At 25.8% G+C, this 26,986-nt stretch overlaps 1 protein-coding gene across 3 annotated transcripts in view; it reads right to left on the bottom strand.

Moving 5' to 3' along the window:
• The window catches only part of LOC136982800 (polypyrimidine tract-binding protein 1-like), a 92,234-nt gene that overhangs the window by 11,951 nt on the left and 53,297 nt on the right, over positions 1–26,986 (bottom strand). For 2 of the 3 annotated variants that reach the window (XM_067279321.1, XM_067279322.1), the window contains 10 exons: positions 17,816–17,917; positions 13,917–14,066; positions 12,907–13,056; positions 11,819–11,956; positions 11,050–11,101; positions 9,702–9,760; positions 9,419–9,593; positions 9,272–9,346; positions 6,533–6,666; positions 3,500–3,533 (listed from right to left, as the gene is read on the bottom strand). In XM_067279321.1, coding sequence (XP_067135422.1) covers positions 3,500–3,533; positions 6,533–6,666; positions 9,272–9,346; positions 9,419–9,593; positions 9,702–9,760; positions 11,050–11,101; positions 11,819–11,956; positions 12,907–13,056; positions 13,917–14,066; positions 17,816–17,917 — 1,069 coding nt within the window. Of the gene's footprint in view, positions 1–3,499; positions 3,534–6,532; positions 6,667–9,271; positions 9,347–9,418; positions 9,594–9,701; positions 9,761–11,049; positions 11,102–11,818; positions 11,957–12,906; positions 13,057–13,916; positions 14,067–17,815; positions 17,918–23,747; positions 23,984–26,986 lie in introns of those variants that run through there. The other variant, XM_067279323.1, reaches the window with a different exon arrangement.

Genomic DNA, 26,986 nt, shown 5'->3' with positions numbered 1-26,986 from the left:
TGTAGACAAATGCAACAGTTCATCCAGCAGATGTATACAAATCATATTGAAATTATTAATAATGGTAATTAATTATAAAGAATATTTTAAATGCCATTTCTCATCACCTTTTACTGATACTTATAGAACAAACAGTTCGTAATAAACAAATCTATGTTCTAAATAAGTTAAAATACAAACAAGTTCCAAAAGATAATTTCAGAATTTAAATTCTTTGGAATATTTTTGAAATTAGAAAAACAAAATTAGAACTGTCATTTTATTCCAGATACACAATATAGTCTTTTTATTGCAAATTATCAAACTATATTGAGAAAATTAGTTTTAGAAGATAATTTTACTGTTAAATGATCCATAACTATTTTATCAGCCTCAATGATAAAGCAATTGAAAAATACAATTGATGGCAACTAGGTTGGGAACTCAATCTAAGGCTATTATGTATTTTTAGTTCTTCCCACACAAATGTTTGTATTTAAAAAGAATCTTTTTTAGAAAATCTAAAGAAAATGTTCTTTGCCACTTTTAGATTGATGCCAACCAAACTAATTGATTGATGCCAGCCAAACTACAGCACTTTTAGATAGACTCCAACCAAATGCCAAATTCTATTCGGCTAGATATGGCTAATAGACTAGCTTATAGTATATCGGGTCTAGCGATGTTATTTATAGATCGATAACCCAATGAAAAAATAAAATAAAGTAAAAGTGTTCTTAAAAATAAAAATTCAAAATCAATTTTCAAGTAATTACAAGCAACTTTTAATTTTAGTTTGAGAATAAAGAACTAAAAACAATAATTTATTTTTATTTAGTTTTTAAGTTAATACAAACTTCAATATTCTGCTGAAAGATTATTATTATTAAAGAAACTTTTTCTCTGATCAAAGTGAAATCTGTTATACTTTACCATTTTGCTTTCTTTTTGATTATTTTATTTTTTTTAAATATTCTTATCTAAAATTAAATTTGTAACTTTAAATAAAATTTAAAAGTTAAATTGTATTTAAAGTTAGTAAAGTTATTTTAATATTTAAATTAAATATAAATTGAAATTACAAAAATGATTATATTTATCATCATTATAGTCATCAAATCAGAGCAAGTGAACCTTTTAGAAGTTGAAGTAAAAATGCAGTTTGTTTTATTAAATTTAAGGAAAGTAAAATGTAGTAGCAATTTTATTTTTTATATTGTTACTTATTTCTGGAGTTGAGCCAATCCTGATCCATTGACAAAATCACATACAGCATGATCTCTGTTGCTAAAAACAAGTCAATGACCCAAAGAGGTATTTGAGAAAATTGAACATTATATGTTCTCTGGTGACACAAAAACAATGGAACTGAATATTAAAAAAATAACAAAAGTAATTGGAATTTTACGTGAGCCAACTTTTTTGGAGTCATAGAAACAACTACAATCAGTCAAACTTAAAGACATTTAAACTACAGATTGACTAACAAAATAAGAGGATTTGAATTACATTTGTGTAAATATTAATGAAGTTAAATTACAATTTATGGTAGTTGACAAGAAAATTGATGTGCTAGACAAGATGTTAATAGTTAAAAAATTGCAATTAAGAAAACTTAAAATTTAAATGGTATGGTATTCTTCAATTTTCATTAATAATCAAAACAGACATGTTATTTAATTGTCTCAAATTTCAGGACCACTTGAAGTTACATGATGATTATCTCCTTTATGAAAAGGGAAAAATTAACATATAGTATTAGTATATACTATTTGGTAAATACAGAGAACTACTCACATTTATCATTGTCACAATCTTAATTAAAACTACAAAATTTAGGCAAAGATATACTCATTTCTAAATATAATACATATAGAAATCTGAAAGTTGTTAATTGGAATTGCCGAGGGCTAAGAAATAAAGCAAGTTCAATTACTTTTGGTAACTAACTTTGATATACTTGGATTAACAGACTTGGTTGGCAAATTCAAAAAAAATTGTCTCTTACAGATCAGTTTATGTTTTTTGACAGTTTGACCTGAAAGCTACAGCCATCCATCCAGAGAAAGTTAGTAATTTATTAATAAAATTTGTAAATTTGGGAGATCAATTAAAATATATATTTTTTAAAAAACAGTACATTTATATATATAATTTTAAAAAACTTTTGAAAGAAATGTCACTTTAAAATAACAAATATAATAAAAATTACTCTGATCTTTCCAACAATCCTTTTTCTTTAATCAAAGAGATGCACTTACACCATATGCATTTTAAACTATATCAATTAACAGTTCCTCTTCAGTGATGCAATAATGTGAACTCTCTAGTATACAAAAGTATGAAGATAATACAGCTCTTTGATAATAAAAAAAGGACTGTTCAAAACATCAAAATAATTTTTATTATAATCATTAAGATGACTTTTCTTTCAAAAGTTTTTTAAAATTTGGAATTAGCTTTATAAATAAGATAAAACAAATAATGACAACATAAAATACAGATATTTGTAGCATTTGTAATATTTGTTAATGAAATAAAATGAAAACTTTTATTTTTACTATTACCAGTTCCAAAATGAATACAAATTTTAGAATTTTTGTTCTGTGGGAATTTGAATAAAATATCAAATCTAAATTATATGTAAAAATCCAAAAAATTAAGTAATTTAATATAAAACAACATGATTAAATTCAAACAGTTTGTTCAAATGTTATAAATGACTTTAAAAATATTTTGTAAATAGATTTTCATAATTGATAAGAAAAAATTAACTGAAAACAAATTTGCAAAAATCTTCAAATTAAATAAATATATAAAAACAGTAAAAAATTTACAAAAAGAAACAAGATTCTAAATGAAATTAATGGAGATATACTAAAATACAATATCATCATATGATATAACATACATGCATGCAGACACACCACACACCTTCAATTATTAAATATTCATTTAATTACCAATTAAATAATTTATAATTAAAAATTTAAATGTATTTCTTAATTAAATAACTGTTATATCAATACAGTTGCTTATTACAGCTTCATTGTAATTTTTTTTTACATATATGAAATTTGATTATAAACAATAACTATTAAAAATACATTTACTCATATCAAATTAATTCTAAATAATATATAAGCAACATGTAATATAACATAAAATATGGCATATAATTTCACTGTATTTTTAATAACTCACTGAAAATCATCTAGCTAAATTTCACAATGCTAAATGACTATATAACTATGACTTCTTTAAATGCAGGGAATACCATAAATCTGTTTCATTAATCAAGCCTGAAGAAATAAATGTTAAGTTTATATTTCATAACTAAAAAAAAATAAAAAATAAATAAATAAATGATGTTAATTAGAAGTATAAATTTGCATGGATCATTTTGATAAAATGAGTCAAAGAGAAAATGTAAATATAACTATTCCCAAAAGGGGTTAAAATAGATTAACAGGGAAAAAACAAAAAAAAATGAAAAATAGAGTGCTTGATCAAAACATACCAAAAAGGGTAAAGAGAGCATCGGGCGTGATCATCTACAATTTCAGAGCAACAGGTACGGAGGAGAGCGGCAGAGCAGAAGGATGGAAGGAATCAGTGACCCCGAGTGAGCGAACGAATGAACAAAGAGGTCCAACATGGGGATAAACACCAGCAGACGAGAGAGAAAATAATAATAATAATAATCATTTTAAGTGAAAAACTGCCAATGAAGGAAACATTACAAATACCATTTTTCTTCACTCGTTTATGCATACTGACATAGTTTTTTAAATGTATTTTTACAAAACAATAAACAAGCACAAAAAAGTTAAAATAAATTTAGATATTTAAAAAAAAGTGTACATTTTTGTAAACAAGGGAAGAACAATGGTACTTTATAAGTATAATGTGTTTATAATGATTAATAAGAGAAAAAAAATAAATAAAAATATGATGATAGTATAGAAATAAAATGTTTTTAATTGTGATAAAAAGTTTTAAGCTGATGATCTATTTGAATAAGATGAATCTAGAGGAAAATAGGAATTCCCCAGCAATTATGGTCCATATTCTAAACTGCATACAAAATAGCTTGTATTTTGAAATTTTTAAAAAATATTTATTAAGAGCAGAATATTAAAAATCAAAATAATTTTAATAATTTCTTGCATGCATAAAAAAAGCATTTTAAATACATGCAATTGGTACAGGGAAAAAGATTTAGAACAACAAAAATTTTTTTATAAATTTTTTTAATTTTTATAAAATAATTTTAGTAATTACATATTGATTAACATGCTATAAAACTTTTATCAAAAAAACATGCATTATATTATGCAAATACAGCAAAACTTTAAATACCTTTAATTAAGAAATTTACCTAATAATTAATTTGTACATCTGGAGAAAAATTCCTGTTAATTTTTGATATAGGAACATTGTTTCAATTATAGTAAATACTTTTCAATATGCTAATGTCAACAAGAGTTTGACCATAGATAATTAAACTGATATGTTAAAGTTTAAGATACTTTTAACAGAAATTTCTCTATAAATTTTTGCAATTAAAAATTTTAACCAAATTATAATTTAAATAAATTATCATCATCTCACTTTTTATACTGAAATGAAATTCATGAGTAATAAATAAAAATCACTTATATAAAAATTACAGTACACTTTTCATAATTATAAGTCAAAACATTTCAGTCAACCGAACATTAAATGTAATAAACAAGAATCCTTAATAAAAATTAACTATAAATTATAATTAAGAGCTAAAATTATAAAATTAAAGTTGAGAAGACACAATGCTTATAAATGATAAAGTGTTCAAAACAGTTAATGTACAAAAGTATGTATTATAAGGATAATTCTTCCGACACTGCATATAACTTAATAGATAAACACTTACTCGAAAACCTTGGCTGCACTTTTAAAGGTTTTCGAGTAAGTGTTTATCTATAAAGATAATATTAGCAATAAATTATACATTAATAATGATAATTTTAAATAATTGTAATCTGTCATTGTATAGTATTGTAATCACTTAAAGGTCCTGTTTAAAAAACCCATTCCATTTCAATAAAACTTTTGTTCAATATTATTCTATTTAGAGTTTTTCCCTCCAAATACAATGACATACATAATGAAATTTCAATGTTTCAGATGTGGAATAAAATAAAGAATTAATTGGTTACAACAATTAACTTACATTATTTTTTCATCATGTCAATAGCAGAATAGTTATGTTCTAATAAATGCATTTGATGTTTTCTCTTATAAAATAATAGCTGAATAAATTATTTTAATAATTAAAGGAGGAAAAAACGAAATTGAGTTTTATTCATTAAATAACTTTAAATCTTTAATCCAATAAATTTTTTAAAACTCATCTAAAAAAATACATATAATATTAAGTGTTTTTTTTTGTTAATTTGACAATTCCAAGAATAAATATAGTTGAAATTTTTATTTTTACTACAGCTTTGAAGTTTTGATAATCTTGCATGATCCAAATCTTTTATACAATATCTGTCTTAGCTAATGCAGCACTAAATTTGTTAGTATTGGATTCTCAACATTCAAATAAAAACTGCAAACTGATATTGAATTGTAAATAGCAAATTCTTAGGTAAAATCTGTTCTTAAGAAAAACAGATTAAATTTTTTATGTTGTTCAAATTATTTGTTTTTTAGTTTAACTGGCAAATAGATGTACAAGTATTTGACTGACGATAATTTAATATATCAAGTTTATTAAGACAACACTTAGAGATAAAGATAAATTTTCTTTTTATTTACATGTTAAACATGACTACTGTATTTTCCTTTATAACATAACACAAATACAAAATTATCAAGCAAAAGTTATGCGCAGGAAAGTATTTTTACTGAACATTACATGAAAAATCATTCTACAAAAATGTTATTTACAGTCAATGCTTAATCCAAGTGTGTGCTTAATATGTATCTGTACATATATAAAAAGCTGTAAGTGCTCTGTAATTAGAATTTTCTTTTTCTAGTATTTTAAAAAATTGTGCATATTATATCATTTTGACAGTAATAATAAAATGAAACAGCTTTAATATTGCAATAATTTTTTTAAGCCATATGACTGACTCTGAATTAAAGAATATACAATCCCAACTTATCAACTAAAGACCAAATACATAAAAAAACAAAAAAATCAAAAATCGTTATCATAAAGCATTCACTATCTAAAATATAATTTAAAAATTATTTTTAATTCATTAAAAACTATTGACAAATACATAAAAGCACACACATATATATTTATTACATAGCTACAATAAAAACAGCTTAATTTAACTTACTATAAATAAATAGCAGTTTTATTAAATAACACCTAAAAATCTTATATTGTGTTAGTTAGTTAAATTATAAATAATAAAAATACATATATAAAATTTAGGATATTAAAGTTTTGCTGTATGTAATACCAAAAGTTAAATTTAACTAAAGTTATTGAATCACTATAATTTAAAAAAAAAAAAAAAAAACTGAAAGCTTTATATTAATAACTGACCTGTTCATTTAAATTGCTAACCAAGAGTACACTGCCAACAGAAGACTGCCCAGGAAGTCTAATGCCAGAAAGACCTAATGCAGCAGCAGTTGTTGCAGCAGAAGGTGGCAGTGTAAAACTCCCAAGAGGAAGAGCTGCGAAATAAATAAATAAAATCACATTTTCTTTTTTAAATAAAATTTTATACTACGTATATTTTTCAAATATTAAACACTTCAGTAAATTTAATTTTGTAAATCTTAATCCATGTATTAGCAAATAGATCGAAATATGACTAAGCTATAAATTTAAATATTAAATAATTTGAAATGTCTTAGTTCTTATTTACAGTTAACATTCAAATCATCCATATAATTAAGTTTGATAATTAACAAAAAAAAAACTAATGAAAAATTCTATATTTTTACTTTTATTCAAAACAAAACAATTTTTTAATATAGTGTTTTCATTTTTATAACTGTATATAAGTTGAATTACATTTACAATTGTAAAATAATATGACTTGAGAAAAAAAATAAAAGGAACATGGCTGGCGTTATTTACATTTAATAAATAAAAATAAAAATATGACTTTTTCACACAGGTAAACACCTTGCTTTAGTCTTTTATTTTTTATTTTTTGAATTTTAAGGATTGCTGATGATGTAACAGCAAAAAAGGACTAAAGCAAAGTTTACCTGTGTGAAAAAGTCATATTTATATTTTTATTTATTAAATACAACTTAAGACACGCAAAAATTTGCTGATTCTAACAATTTACTTGCAATTTAACCTCTCTAATATAGCTTTTAAACTATTTTCTTTTAAATTTTTTAAAACTTATTCAATAAAGCAATAGAACAAGGTTACTGTCACTTATTTTTGAGATTCAGAGCATAGATTTTTGTTTTTCTAAATTTCAAGTCAATACAGAATATGAAAAGAGTTAATAATAAAAAAATTTTAATTGAAAAAAACTAAGTAAATTCAAATTAAAAAAACAGATGACAAAAAATACAACAAATTATAAAAAGTTGCTTACATAATATATTGCAATTTAAGAAAACTAAGGCAAATAAAATTATATATATATAATTTATTTTAAAATTAAAACTTAAAAATTAATTAACAAAAAATATTTTTCTATAAAGTATAGTATAAAATTTTATATACTCCAAAAATATATTTATACAGAAAATCATATTTCATATAGTGTGATCTGTTTTGTATGGAATTATACATATAATGGAGCATCTACTTCACTAACAAGTACTGTACATGAGTCAGTCAATTCAAATGTCTTATATCATTCTTCTTTCTATTAAAAGTTATCTTAAAGTGTACAATTTTATTATTTTAGCAGTAGTTCATTTTCTACTGTAACATTATTATTTTTTTATATAAAATACACTGAAGAAAATAAATATTGTTCAATTTATAAACTATTGGATTAATTAAAAAATTTTTAGTAATAGAACTATACAATCTTACTTAAACTGATATTTTTCTCTTACTTTTTGTTAGAAATCATAAAAAAAACAATACAAGTAAATTCAAATCTTTATTTTATACTTTCACACTAAGATTCTCTGGATACACAATTATTTTAATAAGTGAACCAATATTTTCATAAAAGAGACAATTATCTAGTTTTATATCCTTACATCTTAACAATTAAACCAAAATACAGAATAGGTTCTAAATCAAGAAACTAAATATATTAATGTAGTTAAAACAACACTTAACCCTTTCTTCAAGAGGGTACTGATCGCTCGGTACCCCCATTGTTAAGCAAAACCTCGAGGGTACCAATTCATAGGCACTCTAGTAAAAATTGATTTTTTGAAAATTTATTGACAACAGATGTCAGCACTTGACGGCAGCATCTTGTCTATAGTCGGTTTCACATATTTTTGTCCAGGTGGTGTTTTGTTAGCTTAAAAAATTTTAATTAATGCTTTTTTTCCTTAATTTATTTTTCCTGATAATTTTTTATTTCATTTTTAGCATATTCATGCAATAATAAGTTTATTCATGCTATAATAAGTCATGTTATAAATATTCAAGTTGTGACCTTTGGTTCTGATATTTTATATATTTTTTATTTTAATCTAAAATATATCAGCAAATGTTACATGTATTACTACTGGTAATCATATGTTTATTACAAAAATTTATATTCTTGTTCGATATGAAGTGAATAAAGTATAAAGAATAAAGTTTTGATTTTAAACAAATGTTTGATATAATGTGCAATAATTTCACAACAAATAAACATACATGCATAAGTGTTATATAGAGTTGTACAAAACAATATTTTATGTCTTTCTGGCTCAGTGCCAGCAAAAAACTAGGTAACTAGACAACGTTAATTTTGACAAAAAGTTACAAATTGTCAAGTTTAAATGTCCATTCTGATATATATTATTTTTTTCTTATAAATTTTTCTAATAAAATGTATTGAAAAATATTTTATTTAAAACTAAAGATATTAATAAATGTATATGATTTTTTTCATATGAATATAATAATCTGATTTTCGGTGAATTTTTAAAATAATATCACCTGACTGACCTATATTGCCATAGAACAGTTTACAAAATAAATGTAAACAAGATGGTAGTGGTAAAGGGTTAATACGATGTATTCTATAATTTTTTTTGCAATATAAATTTCATGCTATCTAGACTTTACAGTAAACACTCGATAAAAACAAATTAAAAGTGATATTAATAAAATGAATTTTAATATGCTAATTACCTCCAGCAGCGTAAGCTGAAAGTGGTGATGCTAAACCAGGTGTGCCAAAAGGAGATGCAAGCATACCCATAGAACCTATCAATATATCAGTAATGTTAAGATCAATTTAGCAAGCTAAATTAACAAATTATATAATAATATACAAACCTGATTTTATTCCTGTGATACCTAATGAATCTAATGTTACATCACCAGAAGGAAGATTATTATTGGTGAAATCTCTGCTTTTGTCATTGTTAAACTTAATATTCAAATTTGTGAGTTTGGAATATTCTATTCTCAAAGTACAACAGGCATTGTATATATTTTGACCATCTAGGGACTAAAAATAGATTATTATTAAACTATAAATGATAGTAAAAACACAGACAACTGATCATATTTCCAACAAACACTCAATTTAATTATTTAACAGTAAATTATGACTAACCAATTTTGCTGCTTGTGCTGTAATAACATCTGGATACTGTATGAGAGCTTGGAATGTGTCTAAAATTGTAAAAATAAAATATCATCAAACAATATTAAAAAATTTTACAATTAATTCCACATAAAATGTTCAATTTTATTATTTGTAAAAATTATATGTATTCTGTCTTATATAATGAATATATTTTTCTTATTACTTACAAATTAATTACAATAAAAGAAAAAAAAAATCAAAAATTTTATTCTAATATTTACATTTATTAAAATATATTATTACTGTTGGTTATATAATTTTAACTTTTCAAATAATTGGATGAATATACTTAAGAACAATAATTTTCATTAACAGTAATTCATGTAACATTGGTGTAATATTTTATATCTTACTGATTATTTAAAACTAAACAGATGCAAAATTTTAATAAAAACTCTAAAATTTAACAGCTAATATAATCAAATTGATAAATATTTTATAATCTACTTACTACAAATTTTGAGATATCTGAGATAAAATAATATGTAATGATATAGTTTAGTGAATGATCTATCATTTTATAGAAATTAAGTTTATCAAAAGCATTTAAAAAAATTATTTTCGTTAGATAATTCCTCATGTTTTAGTACATCAGCTGAATCTTTTCAGTTGTAAACTGATATCTATTGCTTTTTATAATATGCAAAAAAATAAAAAGAAAACAAGATGAAATGGGTCTGATATTCCTTAGCCACTAGTGGCCAAGTAGATAAATCCACCAACAAATGGGAATTGGTCTCAGATTCACAACTGATCAATAGCCTGGCTGCATGGAGTTTTTCAAGTTTATTTCATGTGACTTACATCTAAATGGGAATTGGTTTGCCATAGAAATCCATTTGGGAGTACTTTTTTCCTTGGCAGATTGCACTTGTGTTGCATTGCTTTATCCTATCAATATCCTATCAAACCGAACCAAAGCATGATAATCTTTCTGAACCCTTTGTAATTTACCTAAAATTATAACCACTCAAACTACAAATTACTATATTTTATATAAAAACTAAAAATTAGGAAATAAAATTAATAAATGAATTTCTTTACAAAATATAAAGAAAATTGAATGTTCTGGAAGTAGGTTAGTATTGAATCAAATTTTAATAAGTTTTTCTTGTTAATTTTCTATGTTAGTTATTTGTGTTTATCTTTGAAAAATGTTATATAATTCATAAAGACCTTTTTTAATTTCTCCCATGATAAATTTTTTAAAAACTGAAATCAGACAAAGTAAAAGTGTTTGTGTTTATATAAAACTTTAATTATTATAAGTTATTCCAATACAAATGTACACAATTAGAAGAAAGAAAGCACTTACTATTTTTTGTGAATGTAACTATTTTCAGAACTTTCCCAAATCTAGAAAATATCTGGAAAAAATAAAAACAATTATTATTACAAATGTACATACTATTTTTATATTAGATAAATTTTATTAAATTATTAAGTAAGGAGGGAATGTTCATTAAGTTATCAGCATTTTAAACAAGCTATATGCAAGCTCAGAACACAGAAAACTCCAATTTATATCTAAATTCTTTGTGAGTCTATAAAATAACTGTGTTAAATAATGGACCTTTTCATAAAATCTTATTTGCTTATTTTACACTTGAATTAAATGTAAAAATTCATTATTTAATTATATTTGAAGGTTTTTTTTAAAGTAAATTAAGTACATAATTAGAACAAAAAACACATTTCCTTAAAATTTCTAGCATTCAAAATAAAAAAATTCAACATAATCATAATAAGCTTCACCAACATGTAGTTCAAAAACAAACAATTATTGATTTTAATGATCTTAAAGATCATTAAAATCAATAATTGTTTATTTAAGGACACTATATAAGTTTGAAACAGCGATATATTGTTCTAAAAACAAAAATAGCATATAATGTTGAGATGTGTAATGTGCAAAGACACACACAACAAGATTTTTCAAAATCATCAATTTGAGGAACTGCAATTATGTACAGCATAACTGTGTGAAATACTAATGGGGAAATCACTGCCTTATGCATGATGATTGCAAGTTAATTACATATCCATGTACTATATTAATAAAATTCATGACAATATTTACATACCTGACAAAGAATGTCAAGAGTTACAGGATAGATCTGATTATCCACTATGACCCTAAGAACAGTATTTGGTCCACCTTGAGTCTCTGTCTGATTTATTAATGCTTGAGCAGCTTGAAGAGCTGCTTGTGTAGTTGCATGCTAAAAAAAATTAAAATTTCATTACAGATACCATCAGTTTTAACTATATGAATATTTTGTTAAAATACATACAAGTTACAAAGAAAATTTAAAACAATGTCATGAATTGTTTCTGTTACCTTTTATCATTTAACATCAATGCGAAACAAATCATTCATGTTTAAATTGTAACTATAATATACATTATTAATCTGAAAACTATTGTACTTATTATCTATATAATAAATTATGTAAAATTGTTGTTCTCATGTATGATTAAATTCAATAAAGAATAAAAAAAGGCTTAAAGATGATACTATATAAATCCTTTTTTTTTTATATTTGTAATTTTTAATCAAAAATAACTGTGGTTGTCTGCTTTATCCCAGTTTTCAGTAATGAGGTAGCATCAGTCCACATTACCTTGGATAATTAAAGCAGTATTAATAATGGAAAGTACTTTAAATCTCAAACATCATTATTTTCTCTTTTGATTTTACTTTATTCTTTTTTATTTTCACATAAATAGCCATATTTCTTATTAACCAAAATTCTTTTTTGCTCATCTTTTTAAATAATATAAAGAACATTTATATCTAAAACTATACATTATCAGCCACTAGTAAGAAAATACAGACTACAAACAAAAACTACTATCAAAAATATTTAGCTATATCTATCTTAACTACTATTGGTTTTTAAAATTTGCAACATAAAAATCAACATATTAGTATACATAAAATTAATACTTATATATTATAAATTTAATACTTTAATTAATAATTTAATACTTTTGTGTAAAAGTTAGGGAATTTATAAATTTGCACCTTTTTTTTATAATTTAGGAAGATTTATAAATTACTATTTTATTTAAATTTCAAGTATTTCTAATAAAATTATTGATAATATATTTTAAATCTGTTTTTGATTACTGATATGATACTATTTCTTATTAATTGTAAAACACTTACTGAATTTGAATGTGAACTATCTGTTTTAAGTTCTTTATGATTTGAAAATTGAACATAAACAGTGCGATTTCGAACGACTGGAGAGCCAGAATTTACAAAATAATTCACCATTGTAGTTGCTGAAACTTCATCTGTCATTTCTAAAAAAGCCTGTGAAAATTGAAATTATTATTGATAATATTTTTTAATACTTTTTACATTATTAAACTATAATGAATTAAAAACACAAATATAAAAATGAGATACTTTCACATTATAGATATAATCAATTTAGATCTTTTAATTATTCATCAATATGAAATTAAAATTAAGGTATCTACACTGTTTCCCAGAAGATCTGATTTGCTAATGCCCAGCAATCACTAAATTAAATCAGGCTATATTATTGCTACAAATAATTATTAAATATGAAGTAATTTGGAACTAGATGTAGATGTTAGGCACCTAAATCTAGTGCCAAATTACACCTTCTTAGGCACCATCTTTTATTATTTTGATTGTGGTTGCATAATGTCTCAGTACACAGGATTGTTCAGTTCAGATGAAAGAATTTCTAAACAGGAAATAAATGCTAATTTTGAAGCACCCTTCTTATTTGCCAGAGTTGATACTATTTTTTCCCTCTTAAATGAAAAGGGTTTTGAATGGTCATCATTTTTATAACATTCTGTCCATTCAAAAAGGAGCAACATGCTAAATAATGACAATAACTTCAGAAATGTACAGTACAATCAGTGTTTTAAGAACTTCATTAAACATTCAGAGCAATGTTTACAGTTAAGCAGACTATTATGAAAACTTATAGATGTTTCGGGAAATAAAGTAATGCCTTTTTCAAATAGTGCCTCATCCTAGAATTTATCCAACATGGTGAGTAAAAAAATAAATTTACCAAATTAAGAAATCAAAAGTTTATTCAAAACATTAAATTTACAAGAGTTTGTATTTAAACAAATTAATGTATTTCTTTAATATAATTTTAACATAATGAACTAAATATTCATATTTACCTGATTTTTTCCTTTCAATAAAAGTACATTAGTTACACGTCCAAATGGCATACCCAAATGAATTATATCTGTCTCAGTAGCATCATTTGGAATGTTACGGATATGAACTACGCGAGATGGTTTCCCTACTTGGTTTTTCTCAAGTTTTACCTAGGTAAAGAAATATGAAACTAATATTAACAAATATAAATTTAAAATTATTAATAATAAAACTTTAGTAGGCTATTTCATAATATATTTTATTTAAAAAAAAAAAGCCTTTTTAAGCAAATTCTAGTAGTAATAAAAACCAAAGGTTAGGTCTTATCTAATATTTTATTTCTTATATTCACACACAAAATATTATAATTTACAATTGATTGTTTTCATATTTTAAAGGCTTTATTACCTGAACAACACTTATTATATTCATGCATTACTGCAAACTTTAACACTAATGCTTAAAATAAAATAAAAAATAGCTGTCACATAATTTAAAAATTGTGTATTTGACATAAGATTTCTAAATCATGTGTGACATTTATTAAATGTTTATCAACATCATCATATAAATTAAAAATAAAAAAGCCAATTGAATATTTAATACCAAATTTTTTAATGATATTTGTGAGGATTCAAATCCCCTAATGCTGCTTTTTCATTCATAAGTTCAAACTGTTCATCCATTACAATGAAAACCTTCCAATTTTATCAAGATAATTCCATGCAACAACTGTTTTTTTTTTTTTCCTTCCTAGAAGTAACAGTATTTAAAATTTGGATATTTATTATCCAGCATAAAAAAGAAACTTCAATATTAGAGTATTTCCATAAAGCAAAACAACAGTTGATTCAAACCCTAATCAAAAAAATACAGAAAGTTGACTTTTAAAAAAATCAGTTAAGAAAGGAAAAATTGATTTTCCTTGTCAACTTTAATTTTAGTCTAAATCAATCAATAAAAGAATCAGCAACACTAAAAATATTAAATCTTTTTGGATACCTAAGATATTGGATCTGAGAATAAAAAAGGATAACACTTCCTTTATTACAAAAACTAACAAGACAAACATGGAACTACTGAAATACTTAAACTTCTAAAAAAAGAAAAAAGAGAGAACTTTTAAATTTCTTAGATTCAAAGTTAAAACTATTTTAAAAAATCTTAGTGTAAGGAAAGAAAAAAAACAACTAAATCTTCTCAGACCTCATTATGATCTCATGAATCATGATCTTCTCGGTCTCTGTATATGAACATTGCAATCTAATCTAAATATAAAATGCTGATTTTTCTCAAAATACTTGAATGTAATAATTTTATTCATTCAGAATTTAATATTAGTTAAATTTTCATAAGAGTACACGGAGGCAAAGGATTTGGTGGTAGAAATTTCAAAGGAGAATGTGTTTTGCAAATGGCCACCACCTAGTCATCATGGTCAACACTTATTTTGATAAATGTGAAGAACATTTAAAAGTTGGCAGGATGAGAAAGGAGATGATAAGGTAAGGGAAGAGAAAAGAGATGTCTATGCGCAGATGAAAAAGGTGAAGACAGCAGTCGCCATAGCTAAGGCTCAAGCTCAAGACAGGAAGAGCACTCATGGGAATTATCTTCCCAACATAAGGTAGAAAAGTCATATCTAGACTTGGAAAAATGAGAGACAGAGGGAGTACAGATATGACCTATATCAAGTGTATAAAAGACACAAATGGCAAAGTGCTAACTAAAAATGAAGAAATTAAGGGACAGTAAAAAACATACTTTCAAGGCCTTATGAACGTGGAGAATGACAAACAAACTAACACTGAAAATGTTGAGCCAAATATTGGTCTAGTAGGCATAATAGAGAAATGGGAGGTAAAGCAGGCATTGAGTAAAATGAAAAATGGGAAATCAGTGGGATGAGATCAGATACCAATAGACGTACGGAAAGTCCTGGGAGAGGACGGAAGAGACTGGTTAAACAATTATTTAACAAAGTATTGTTAGAGGGAACTATACCCAATGAATGGAGAAGCTATTTAGTACCCATCTTTAAGAAAAAGCAGATGTGCAGGAATGTAATAATTATAGGAGGATAAAACTATTGGCTCACACAACACAATGAAACTTTTTGAAAAGGTAATTGAATGGAGGATTAGAGAGGAAACTAGTGTCACTGAATGCCAGTTTGGATTTATGCCTGGAAAAAGTACTATGGATGCCATAGTCCATACCTCTTCCTATTAGTTATGGATGTGATAACATCTGCTTTGCAAGAGGACTTACCCTGGTGTATGCTGTTTGCAGATGACATATTCCTCACTGACGAGGTCGGGGAAGAACTACAGAGATGACTAAACAAATGACAACATGTGCTGGAAAATGAAAGCCTAAAAATCAGCCAAACCAAGACGAAGTACATGTTTTGTAATTTTGACAGTCTCCCTGGTACTGGTACATAAAAAGTAATGGAATACCATTGCCAGAAAGTACCGAATTCCGTTATCTGGAATCTCTGCTGAAGAACGATGGCAACATTGATAGGGAGATTACTAGGAGAATCAATGCAGGGTGGTTAAAGTGAAAACAGGTGACAGGTATAACTTGTGACAAACATATGCCACTTAAAATAAGAGGATTAATATATAAAAATGTCGTCAGACCAAATTAATAGAATAAGAATTGCAGATGATAATTTAAAATCTTAAAGAAGAGCTTAAAAATAATTTTTATTAAAGATTTTAGAATGCTTATGTATAGGTGCAAGTGCTGGCTGATGATAGCTACCGAAGAGAAGCAATTGCATGTGGCAGAGATGCGAATGCTGAGGTGGATGTGCAGGGTCATGAGGGCAGATAGGATTAAAAATGACTACATCAGAGGAAGTTTAAAGGTAGCACCTACATCAGAAGAAATAAAAAGCCACAGACTGACATGGTTTGGACATGTGGTGAGAAGGAATGAGAAATATGCGACAAAAAGGCACTAAATATGAAAGTACATGGATATAGAGGTAGAGAAAGACCTAGAAAGAGACAGATTGAATGTTTAAAAAAAGTTTATGCTGGACTGTGGAGTGGATGAAGAAACAATTAGGGATAAATCAACGTGGCGTGAATTGACATGCCGGGCTGACCCCAAATAATTTAGAATATAAGCCAGGATGAAGAAGAATATACTTATTGTGAGTTGATTTTGAAAGTGAGGCAAGTCCATTGGTGCATACCAAAACCACAATTTTTTCACCTAACCATTATTGCATATTAAATTTACATGAAATAAGACCACAAAAAATATAAAATAAGTCTATTACTGCTTACGAATATTTTTAAATCCATTCAAATGCAAACCATTAAATATCTAGCAATAACATAAAACGGACTTGCCCCACTTTCGAAATCAACGGCTCATATAATGCATGCAAACCATGGAACTATTCAGAAAATTAAATTTTGATACATGTTTCTCAGCTCAGATTTAATTATCTTAATTAGCAGTGAACAACAGTCATATCAAGGATCAAATAATTTCAACAAAAGATTAAAAATTGACCATATATAATAATCATAATATCATATTATGTAGTATTTTTAAAATTTATATTATCTATAAATAATAACACTTAATATTTTCATAAACTATTCATGTGAAGTTCTCTAACATTAAATGATCAGTAACTATAGTAGATATGTCAAATATTTTTAAAACAATTCACTTATTACTAGGGATGCTCCAAATAACTATAGCAATTCTCTAAGTTTTGTTTTTTTTCTGATCTAAAATAATTAATGTCACATTAAATTTAATTAAATCAGTAATTCTACACTTGCAACAATAATAGTAAATTCATTCTCTTAAATTCAAACATAATAATGAAAAACAATTAACAAAAAAATTACTGCTATAAAATTTACAAACATTAATGAAACATTACTTTTTTTGCATCATTGTTATTTTCTGCATGATTCTGATGAGGGCTCATAACAGATCCATTACTAACATTTCCAGAAGGTGATAATAATTCATCAGCTCCACGCTATTAAAAGAAATTAAATTTTTAAATTATTATGTTTAATATATAACTAATAAATACTTTAAAACAAAACACATTTATATGACATAAAACTTGAATAAGTAAAAACATTAATAGAATAAGAATTGCAGATGATAATTTAAAATCTTAAAGAAGAGCTTAAAAGTGATTTTTATTAAAGATTTTAGAATGCATCCAACTCCATTTTCATAACACATTAAAGTTGGAATGATTTAAATATTATACAACTGCAAATCACAATCACAAATATTAATACTACATTAACACTGAATTAACACTTCTCCCACACCGGGTTGTATAAACAAAAAATTAAATACCTTCTAAAACCGATAACCGGTGCGAACTATTTTTCGAAATGGCGAACGTTTTCACTGCCCCTCCTGGGCTCTTCCTCAGGCCAATTCTGGATTTGATAATCGAACAGTATAAAATAGATTTTATACTAATTTTATAAAATAGATTTTATACTGTTCGATTATCAAATCCAGAATTGGCCTGAGGAAGAGCCCAGGAGGGGCAGTGAAAACGTTCGCCATTTCGAAAAATAGTTCGCACCGGTTATCGGTTTTAGAAGGTATTTAATTTTTTGTTTAACACTGAATTGTTTACTAGTAAATTGTACACATGCCAGTAAAATAATATAGAAGAATCCATTTATTGTAATTGTGGATATCATCATCAGAAACTTAAATGTTAGTGAAATTAACATGTGTTGTCCCAAAACCTAAGTTAAAACATAGTTACAAAACTTTGCTTCTTGTTATCAGAGTTTGTTATAGTTACTATATTCAGATAAACAGGCATATTTTAAGCTGTCTTTTTGTATTATCAGCACAATATTTGCTGATAACAAGCAATTATCATCATCAATACTTAGTGTTTTAATTGTTATTTGCTCACATTCAATAGTTTAAATTTCTGGTATTTCTTATTTCATTATATGCTAGATAAATAATTGATATTTATAATAATTATAATTAATAAATGTTCAAATGTTAGAATTCTGCTGTAATTATCTGCATAAGTAAATGATTTTAATTTGTAAAATGCAGTATATTTTGGAGAAAAATCATGGAAAGAGCAATGAAAAATTCTAAAAATCTCATAACAGCTCAAGAGAGTTCAATGGATAATAATGATAAGTCTTCTAACCTTAGAAGAGAAATAACAAAATTTGTTATTTGTATACATTTGAAACTTAATTGTACAGTCAAACAATCCTCAACAGAGTTTGTAGTCAACGTAAAATAATGAAACAATTTCACCCAAAGAAAAGACAGTCAATGAAAGTTTGAAACAGCTATGAACTTAATAAGAGTAGAGGGGGAAAAAGTTTGATCTGGAGTTAGGAACATGGTGACTTGAATAGTCACAAATTAGTCTTAAAGATGAGACAGTTAGTTAATGTCTCAGAAAAAAATAAAATAAGATCCCCAGCTTCTCTGCAAGAAAAAAAATTATTTTTAAGAATTAAAAGCTATTGGCTTTTTTCTCAGTAACACATCACACAAGGAACATTTGTTGATATAGGTTTTATTGGAGGAAATGCATTTCGGCTCTTAATGACCTGAAGAGGGGTCATTAAGAGCCAAAATGCATTTCCTCCAATAAAACCTATATCAACAAATGTTCCTTGTGTGATGTGTTACTGAGAAAAAAGTCAATAGCTTTTAATTCTTTAAAATCCACAACAAAACCAGTAACAGAAAATTTAATTTAAAAACATAATTGCTTGTAACTGAAGTCTCTAGAAATGTTTCATGTTAATACTGTGATTAAACTGTAAACAAACTGTTTTACTTGTTATATAAATTCAATAAAAGAACGTAATGAACTTAAATTTATAATTTGGTAATTACTTTAACATGTCTCTTAATTCAGTCAATAAATCCAGAATTTCTGCTAATTTTAGTCTTATTTACTTCCCAGCTTAAAAGGAAAGTTTCCACTACCTATTAATAAACTGCCTATTTACTACATAATAATTATAATACAATTATCAAAATTCTCCATTTTATGGCCATAATAGTATGTGAATGGCATTGTTGTTAAAATTATACATAGAGTAATTAGCAGTTAATTGGATAATATGATTATTAGAAATAGCATCAAAAAAATTTAAACTCAATGTTCTCCATTGTTATTTAAAATATTCCAACATACTTTGATTTAAATTCACTTATAACATTCATAAATTTTTAATGAATAATTTTCTTAATGTTTTTTACTTTTAAAATTGTCATGACTAATTGTAATTACAATCTTATAACTGAAATAACTTCACTTTTTCAAATTTTCTATACTCTAATCTCCCATTGATGTAACTAAAATATTTTTCATATGTATAATACACATGAAAAATATTTTATATAAAATTAGAACAAAGTCTCATCACATTATTCCAATAACAATATTGTGTAAAATATCTGCACTTTAAATTTCAATAAATTATTAAGACTACAGATTTTAATATGAAACAGTACTTACAGAAATCATAGTATTAATATGAAAGTTTTGTTGTATGTATGTATATATATAAAGGATTAAGTACACATACAAAAAAATGTATGTAGGTTTTGTCCTTTGAAAAAGTAAATTTCCCCCCAAACAACCAGTTATAATATTTATATCTAAACATAAAAAAAATTTTTATAACGAATAAAATATTGAAATTTAAAATAAATTTCAAAGCCATCAGTTTAAATGAAGCTATCCTATTTCTTATACTGAAATCTTTAAAAATATTAACTAAACTATGTTTCAGCACTATATAAACATTAAAACAAAAACGATTTGTCACGATTGTCGCAAGACATTTTACTAAATGTTTCGAATTTCAAGGTCATAACTCAGCTGAAATCTCTCTCAATAACTCCCGTACAATCTCTCTCTTTCGGCGCGAAACTATTAAATTATTAACCAATGAAAAAAATCAAATAAGTAATTTATTAAATAATATTTATTTATACGGCTGAAATAAATTATTATCGATTAATAACTCCGTATTAAAAACAATTCTATACTTAGAAAGTTATTATTATTATGTCATTGAGATAAATATGTCCGAATAATTTCTAAGAGTTTGTATTGAGTGTCAAATTATGTATAATGATACGATTATTCTATATTAATCGCTTAAAGAAATAAGTCTATGCAAGTTTCGCATATCGGCGCTAAGTAATAAAATTTTAACAGTTCGTTCCAAAAAAAGTAAATTATTGTTATATTGTCATCGATTGTTTTCCAGAATTGCTTACACTTTATTACACTATCAATAATAAAGTAGGGGAAAAAAGAGAGTGTAGTTCAAAAATTAAGGAATTTGTGTGTGTAATCTAATATGAATATTAGTTTTTACTTCCGATATTTATGTTTCAGACTTCAGTTACGATTACTTCAAATATGATGGATTATGTTCGACCATCTTTGACGTAATCGATTGTAATGATTGGTAAATTTGAATAATAGCGCGATTTCAGTAAACTTAATAATGGATCGTCGCGATCGCTTCAGCAATTGTTGCTTCTTGTAATCGATTTTGTCAATTGCAAACACGTAAAAACTTTTTCGTTTGAATGAACTAATTGTTAAAACTGAGTATTTATATTGAATTTTTTAAAGTTTCGGTGTAACTTTTTAATGTCCATAAAATAACTAACAAAACACGAATTGCAAGTTCATTCGTCCTTAATAATAATAATAATAATAAACTAAAGTAATGAAGTAATGATGCACACTAAAACGCAATAGTAAAATCGTTAAATCAGCATTATTTATTATTTATTGTGACTAGGGACGTAAATTACATGTATAGTTATTTACGAAACAAGATGAAATTGCTTGAGAGTAACTCTCATGAAAAGACAGTCTAGCACTACTTTTGAACTTTTGACAGTCTAGCACTGGTTCAAAAGTATACTATACCCCGGTAGGGCCTGAAGTAACAACAAAAAATAAATCACGTCTTCCATCATGACACGTTTTGCCGAAAAACTTGACAATGACTTGGAAAGGAATGCCTGCATAATCTTCCACATCTGGCCATCAGGAAACACAAGTGTTTCTCCCTAGATTTCTTATTGACAAAGAACAAACCACTGTGTTTATCAAGTCAATAATGATTTGACCAACACTGTTGAAAACTTCGCAATGACGGAATAATCAACTGTTAGTCTAATACCGTACTTTCTTGTGTTCTAGTGCCACAGAGATGTATCTGGAAGAGTCTATATGTAGAGCACAAATGGGGTGCATTTACCCCACTGGCATGGATGCAGTACCCTAAAGATCAACATATGGGGTAAATGCAACCTGGCCTGTTGTGACAAAGCACGTGGACGAAACGCTTCACAACTTTAAGAGTATTTGTACCTATCTTTCTACAATATTCATGTAAATATTATATCTTAAAAACACTCATTTTAAATACAAAAGTTAGTTTACCTACACCCAATCAGAAAAAAAGATAACTGTCGAGACTATATAAGTAAGATGGGTGCACTTACCCTACCTGACCACGTTTAATAGTAAATAAATGTGCATTAATTTCATTCGTTTTATGAAACTGAAGTAAAACTTTGATTAGCAAATATTATTATAAAAGATAAAAGATTAGAAAACAAAAAAAATCGAATAACTGGATTTCCTGCTTAATATCATTTCCAGCTAATAGATATTAAACTAATTTAAGCTAACAGAATGTCTGGTTATAAAATGTTTCAATACATATTCAATTTTGCAATTAAGGTTACATATACAAGTTTATTGTAATAAAATATCGCAACGCAAGAACATTGTATATGCGATATATAAAATTTATAGAATGACATTTGCTTTGATTTAAAACATGTAGAATGAAATTTCATATGAAAATATTAATACATACGGAATGAATAAAAAAATTATACCTAGTCAGATACTGACAAACTTACTGTGCTATAATACAGGAATTATAAACCAATAAATTCGTCAGTATTTGACATATATTTAGACGTAATTTGGATAATTATTTATGTATGCAAAAACAGAAACGAGTGATTTTTTAAATTTTGGGATAAAGTTTTTAAAAAATTTATAAACTAAGTTAGTCAACAGAATTCTTTTGGTGACATTTCTGTCACAATTGCAATTATTCGTTAATTTTTTAATTTATCATTATTATTAAGATATATTATCTTCATTTGTAAAAACATAAAATTAGATACACAATAGAAAATTTTTAACTGCTGCGAAACTATTTTATATATACTCTAAACAAAATAATATACAACACAGTAAATTATATATGGAAATATTTCAAATAATAGGTTATTTTTAATATGGCCATACATCTAAAAACGAAACTTCAAATATCTAATTCATTCAGATGTGACCTTCTAATGATAGTTTTCAAGGACCCGACGATAAAACAGACTTGTAGAACAAAAGAACAGGTTTTCGACGGTCAGACATATAGACGATACTATTTCTCAAGGAGATGATTAAACAAAAATGCCGTAAAAGCATTTGTTTGCACACTAAAAAAAAAATTTTAAGTAGGACAAAAACGTATAAAATTTATTAATTATAACAGACAATTTAAATCGAAAATAGCATCTGCTTGAAAAGTCCAATGTTCCTAAACTGCACCTCTCACTTCCGTTGGTCTGTGTGTAACAGGAAGGTTGATCATGTTCTTGCGTCGAAGTGGCTCAGCACTTTTAGTTCAGTTCAATCATTAAGTGACAAAACATTATTTTACTAATCTAACAAGTTATAAAAACACGCAATTTTTAAAATGCAGACGAATTCTTAAAATACGGAAAATAAAAACTTACCATTTTTTTATATTAGATCTTTGTTTAACGTAGACAAATAGAAACGATATATCTAGATATAGATATATATTAAAATCCAACGATATAAACGATGCAATAAATTCTTAAAAACTTTTAAAAAGATAGGGAGGAAGTTATTTTCAGTTTAAAAACAATAAGGGAAAAAAGCACAGGGGGAAGACCGCAGTAGAGAAAGTGAAATGAAAGGATACATGAAATAATATCGGTAGCCTCTAGCTTAGGTGAGTTTTCATAACTTTCCCGATTGGTCGGAGGCCAAGAAACATGGATAAAACACGTGAAGTGCGTTTACAATGCCATTTTTGACAACTCAATTTTAAATACTTATATAGTATCTTTTCGTTTGAAATAGTCCACATAAAATATTTATTTTATAAGAGTAATCAACTATTTTAAATAATTCTGTTTAAAAAAAACTATACTTGCAAATGTATATAAAAACTTAAATCTTGCACACAGATAGTAGAGATACCGTTTCCGAGAAAGTACTAACAGATTTTATGTTCAGCCCAATTATTTAAAACGAATCCATTTTAAAACATTGTCGAAACGAACACATATTTTAATATTTTGCAATTTTCATGTATTATCTATTGAATCGCTAGAAAATTTCAGTATAACACCTGGGACTATCTTACCAAAAGAACACAAAGTAACATTTTACATTCTATTTACTAGGCTGTCACGATTGAAACAAACAGCTTGTATGCATAAATTTAGAGTTTTTCTCGTACTATTTTCGAAATGAAAGCGTAGTATAATTTAAAAACTGGTTATATTAGGTAAATCTCAAATAATCAAATCAGTTTTACTTAAGTTCTAATAACTGAATCAGTTCAGAAAAAATGTATATGAAAATTTACTTTCGAATGAAAATAAAAAGGTATTTAAACTATTAATAAGGTATATCTATAATAATTTCAGAAAATATTATTTCCTATTCATAATGTTATGCTTTAAATATGAAACCACCTCTGAATTGAATTTAAATCCATTGTGAAAATATCTGTATTAAAAAAATATAGTTAAATATTATATTGTGTTAACACAAATTGTTTTTTCCTAATAAAAGAGGATCAACTGATATACATATAAGCGCTAAAGTTAAAACGACTATCAGAAAGTATATAGGACAATAACAGTATATATTTAATAATATAAAACTTCCAACTGAAAGAAATATTTACGTAGCGATGATACGAATAATGACTTCCTTGTGTAACGTTATAGCCGAAAATATTTTAAACGCGATTAAAGGTTTTTTTATTAAGAGATCAAACGGAACTTTGTTTCAGCATTTATCTTTTTATAACTATACTTTTACGCAACATCAAATTAAACTATCCTTGTTTAATCGATACAATATTAAGAATTGTGAAATTTCAATTAATTGGGACAAATACTGGTCTAATGAACCATCATAAAATTATATATATATATATGTAAATATATAAATGAAGCATAATAAAATAGAATCATTAGACATTTAACTATACAGTTAACTCCATTCTACTACATTCCATCATTATTTCGAGTTCCAGAATCAGCATCTAAGTAAAAACTGGTTTATATTTTAAAAATGCATTTATTTTTATATAAAAATTACATTCCCGATTGGTCTTCTATTTAAATATTTAAAAATAGATTAAAATATTATGTAATTATGTTATACATCACGCATGTCTCTTACTCTTGCATTCCTTTTATAGTTGTTTTTTTTTCCCCTTCTTATCATCAATTCAAATGGAGGTATAATTGCTTTAGCTGTGTGATCTTGCTTTTAGCTACTGCGTAATTTATATGAAGCACAATTTCTTTGAATTCATAGAAAAATAATTCGAATAAATAACGAACTTTCCAAACGTGACATATTCGTAATTACTTTGTATAAATCTCCTTTTCTAACAAGCTAACAGGGAACATGAGCTGATGATAACACATGTTTAACTACGCGAATCGAGTGTTAACACCGAGATCACTGTTTTTCATACACAATTAGACGAGAAACAAAGTCGGAGCAAATAAGAAAAACCGGAGATGAGCCAAATAAAAATGCCTGTTCCAAGATCTCTAAAGGGCAATACTCTTTTTCAAGGTCGTAAATATTAAATCCCCCCTTACGCAACAAAAAATTAACTCATCTCTTAACATACTTCAGTAATGTTCAATGAAAACATTACTTTTTAAAAAATCCTATAGGTTTAAAAATAAATTTTATATAACACGTGTTTCACATTTATTTCACCAGATGGCAACACAATTCGAAAAGAAATATATTTAAAGAATTCAGAATTTTCACATTAAAAGTGTTATTAAACAAACGCCTAAACTATAATACCTGTATTATGCTATAAGACAACGTTTCTACGAAATGTATATTCCTGGAAGCATTAAGTCTAACATGTTATTTAGAACTTCATTTCGCATAATCAGCTTATGTTCGTTGATCGTTCCTGAGATAGTACAGTACTGCTAAATACTTCGTAGGATTTCTGGCGTACCTACTAGACTCTCATAATTCTAGTTTTTTTTTTAAATATTTATTTTAAAATTAACAAGATTATACAGAATTTTTATGATATATTCCTCAGTTTTAAATAGCAAGATTTTTTCCAAAAAACCAGAAATAGTTTCTCAGCAGTTTCTAACATTCGAACAACCGATTCAAAACGAAATAAAAAATATTCTTTAAAAACTTTCCTTCTATCAGTTCAATAAAAACAATGATAACTTAATTAACTTAATTCATCAAAAGTTTAAATATTTTCTCAAATTTCAAAGCTGCTATAATAATAATATTAGCAACTGCTAACAAATGAAATTTGTTTAAAAAAACGAAAGTTTATATTAACACAATAAGTGTCTCTCTCTTAATATTCCATTCAACTTCCATCAATAAAAATACAGTATTTGAATGCAATAACTTTATTACTGTGAACGCTAAAAATAATTCTTAACGTCTATTGTTTCGGCGTTCGGATCGAAATTATATATTAATGAACTATTAATAAATTGTTAAAGTCGTCATTTTTTAATTAGAAGTCAATAATCATTAATTTGATATGCAGGCCAAACATGTTTTCGAATATCGTCTATTAACCTGACATTTCGAAGTGACGAACTGAAACTGTTATGTTAGATACAAAAATTCACAATTATTTAGCGAAAACAGAAAAATCTGTTGATGTTTATTATAATAGTAAATAAAGTAAAT

Source organism: Centruroides vittatus, unplaced genomic scaffold, assembly GCF_030686945.1.
Source record: "Centruroides vittatus isolate TY-2023 unplaced genomic scaffold, ASM3068694v2 contig_863, whole genome shotgun sequence".
In the NCBI taxonomy this organism is placed as follows: Eukaryota; Metazoa; Arthropoda; class Arachnida; order Scorpiones; family Buthidae; genus Centruroides; species Centruroides vittatus.
The sequence above is the reverse complement of the archived record's forward strand: the minus strand, read 5'-3'. Positions and strand labels throughout refer to the sequence as shown.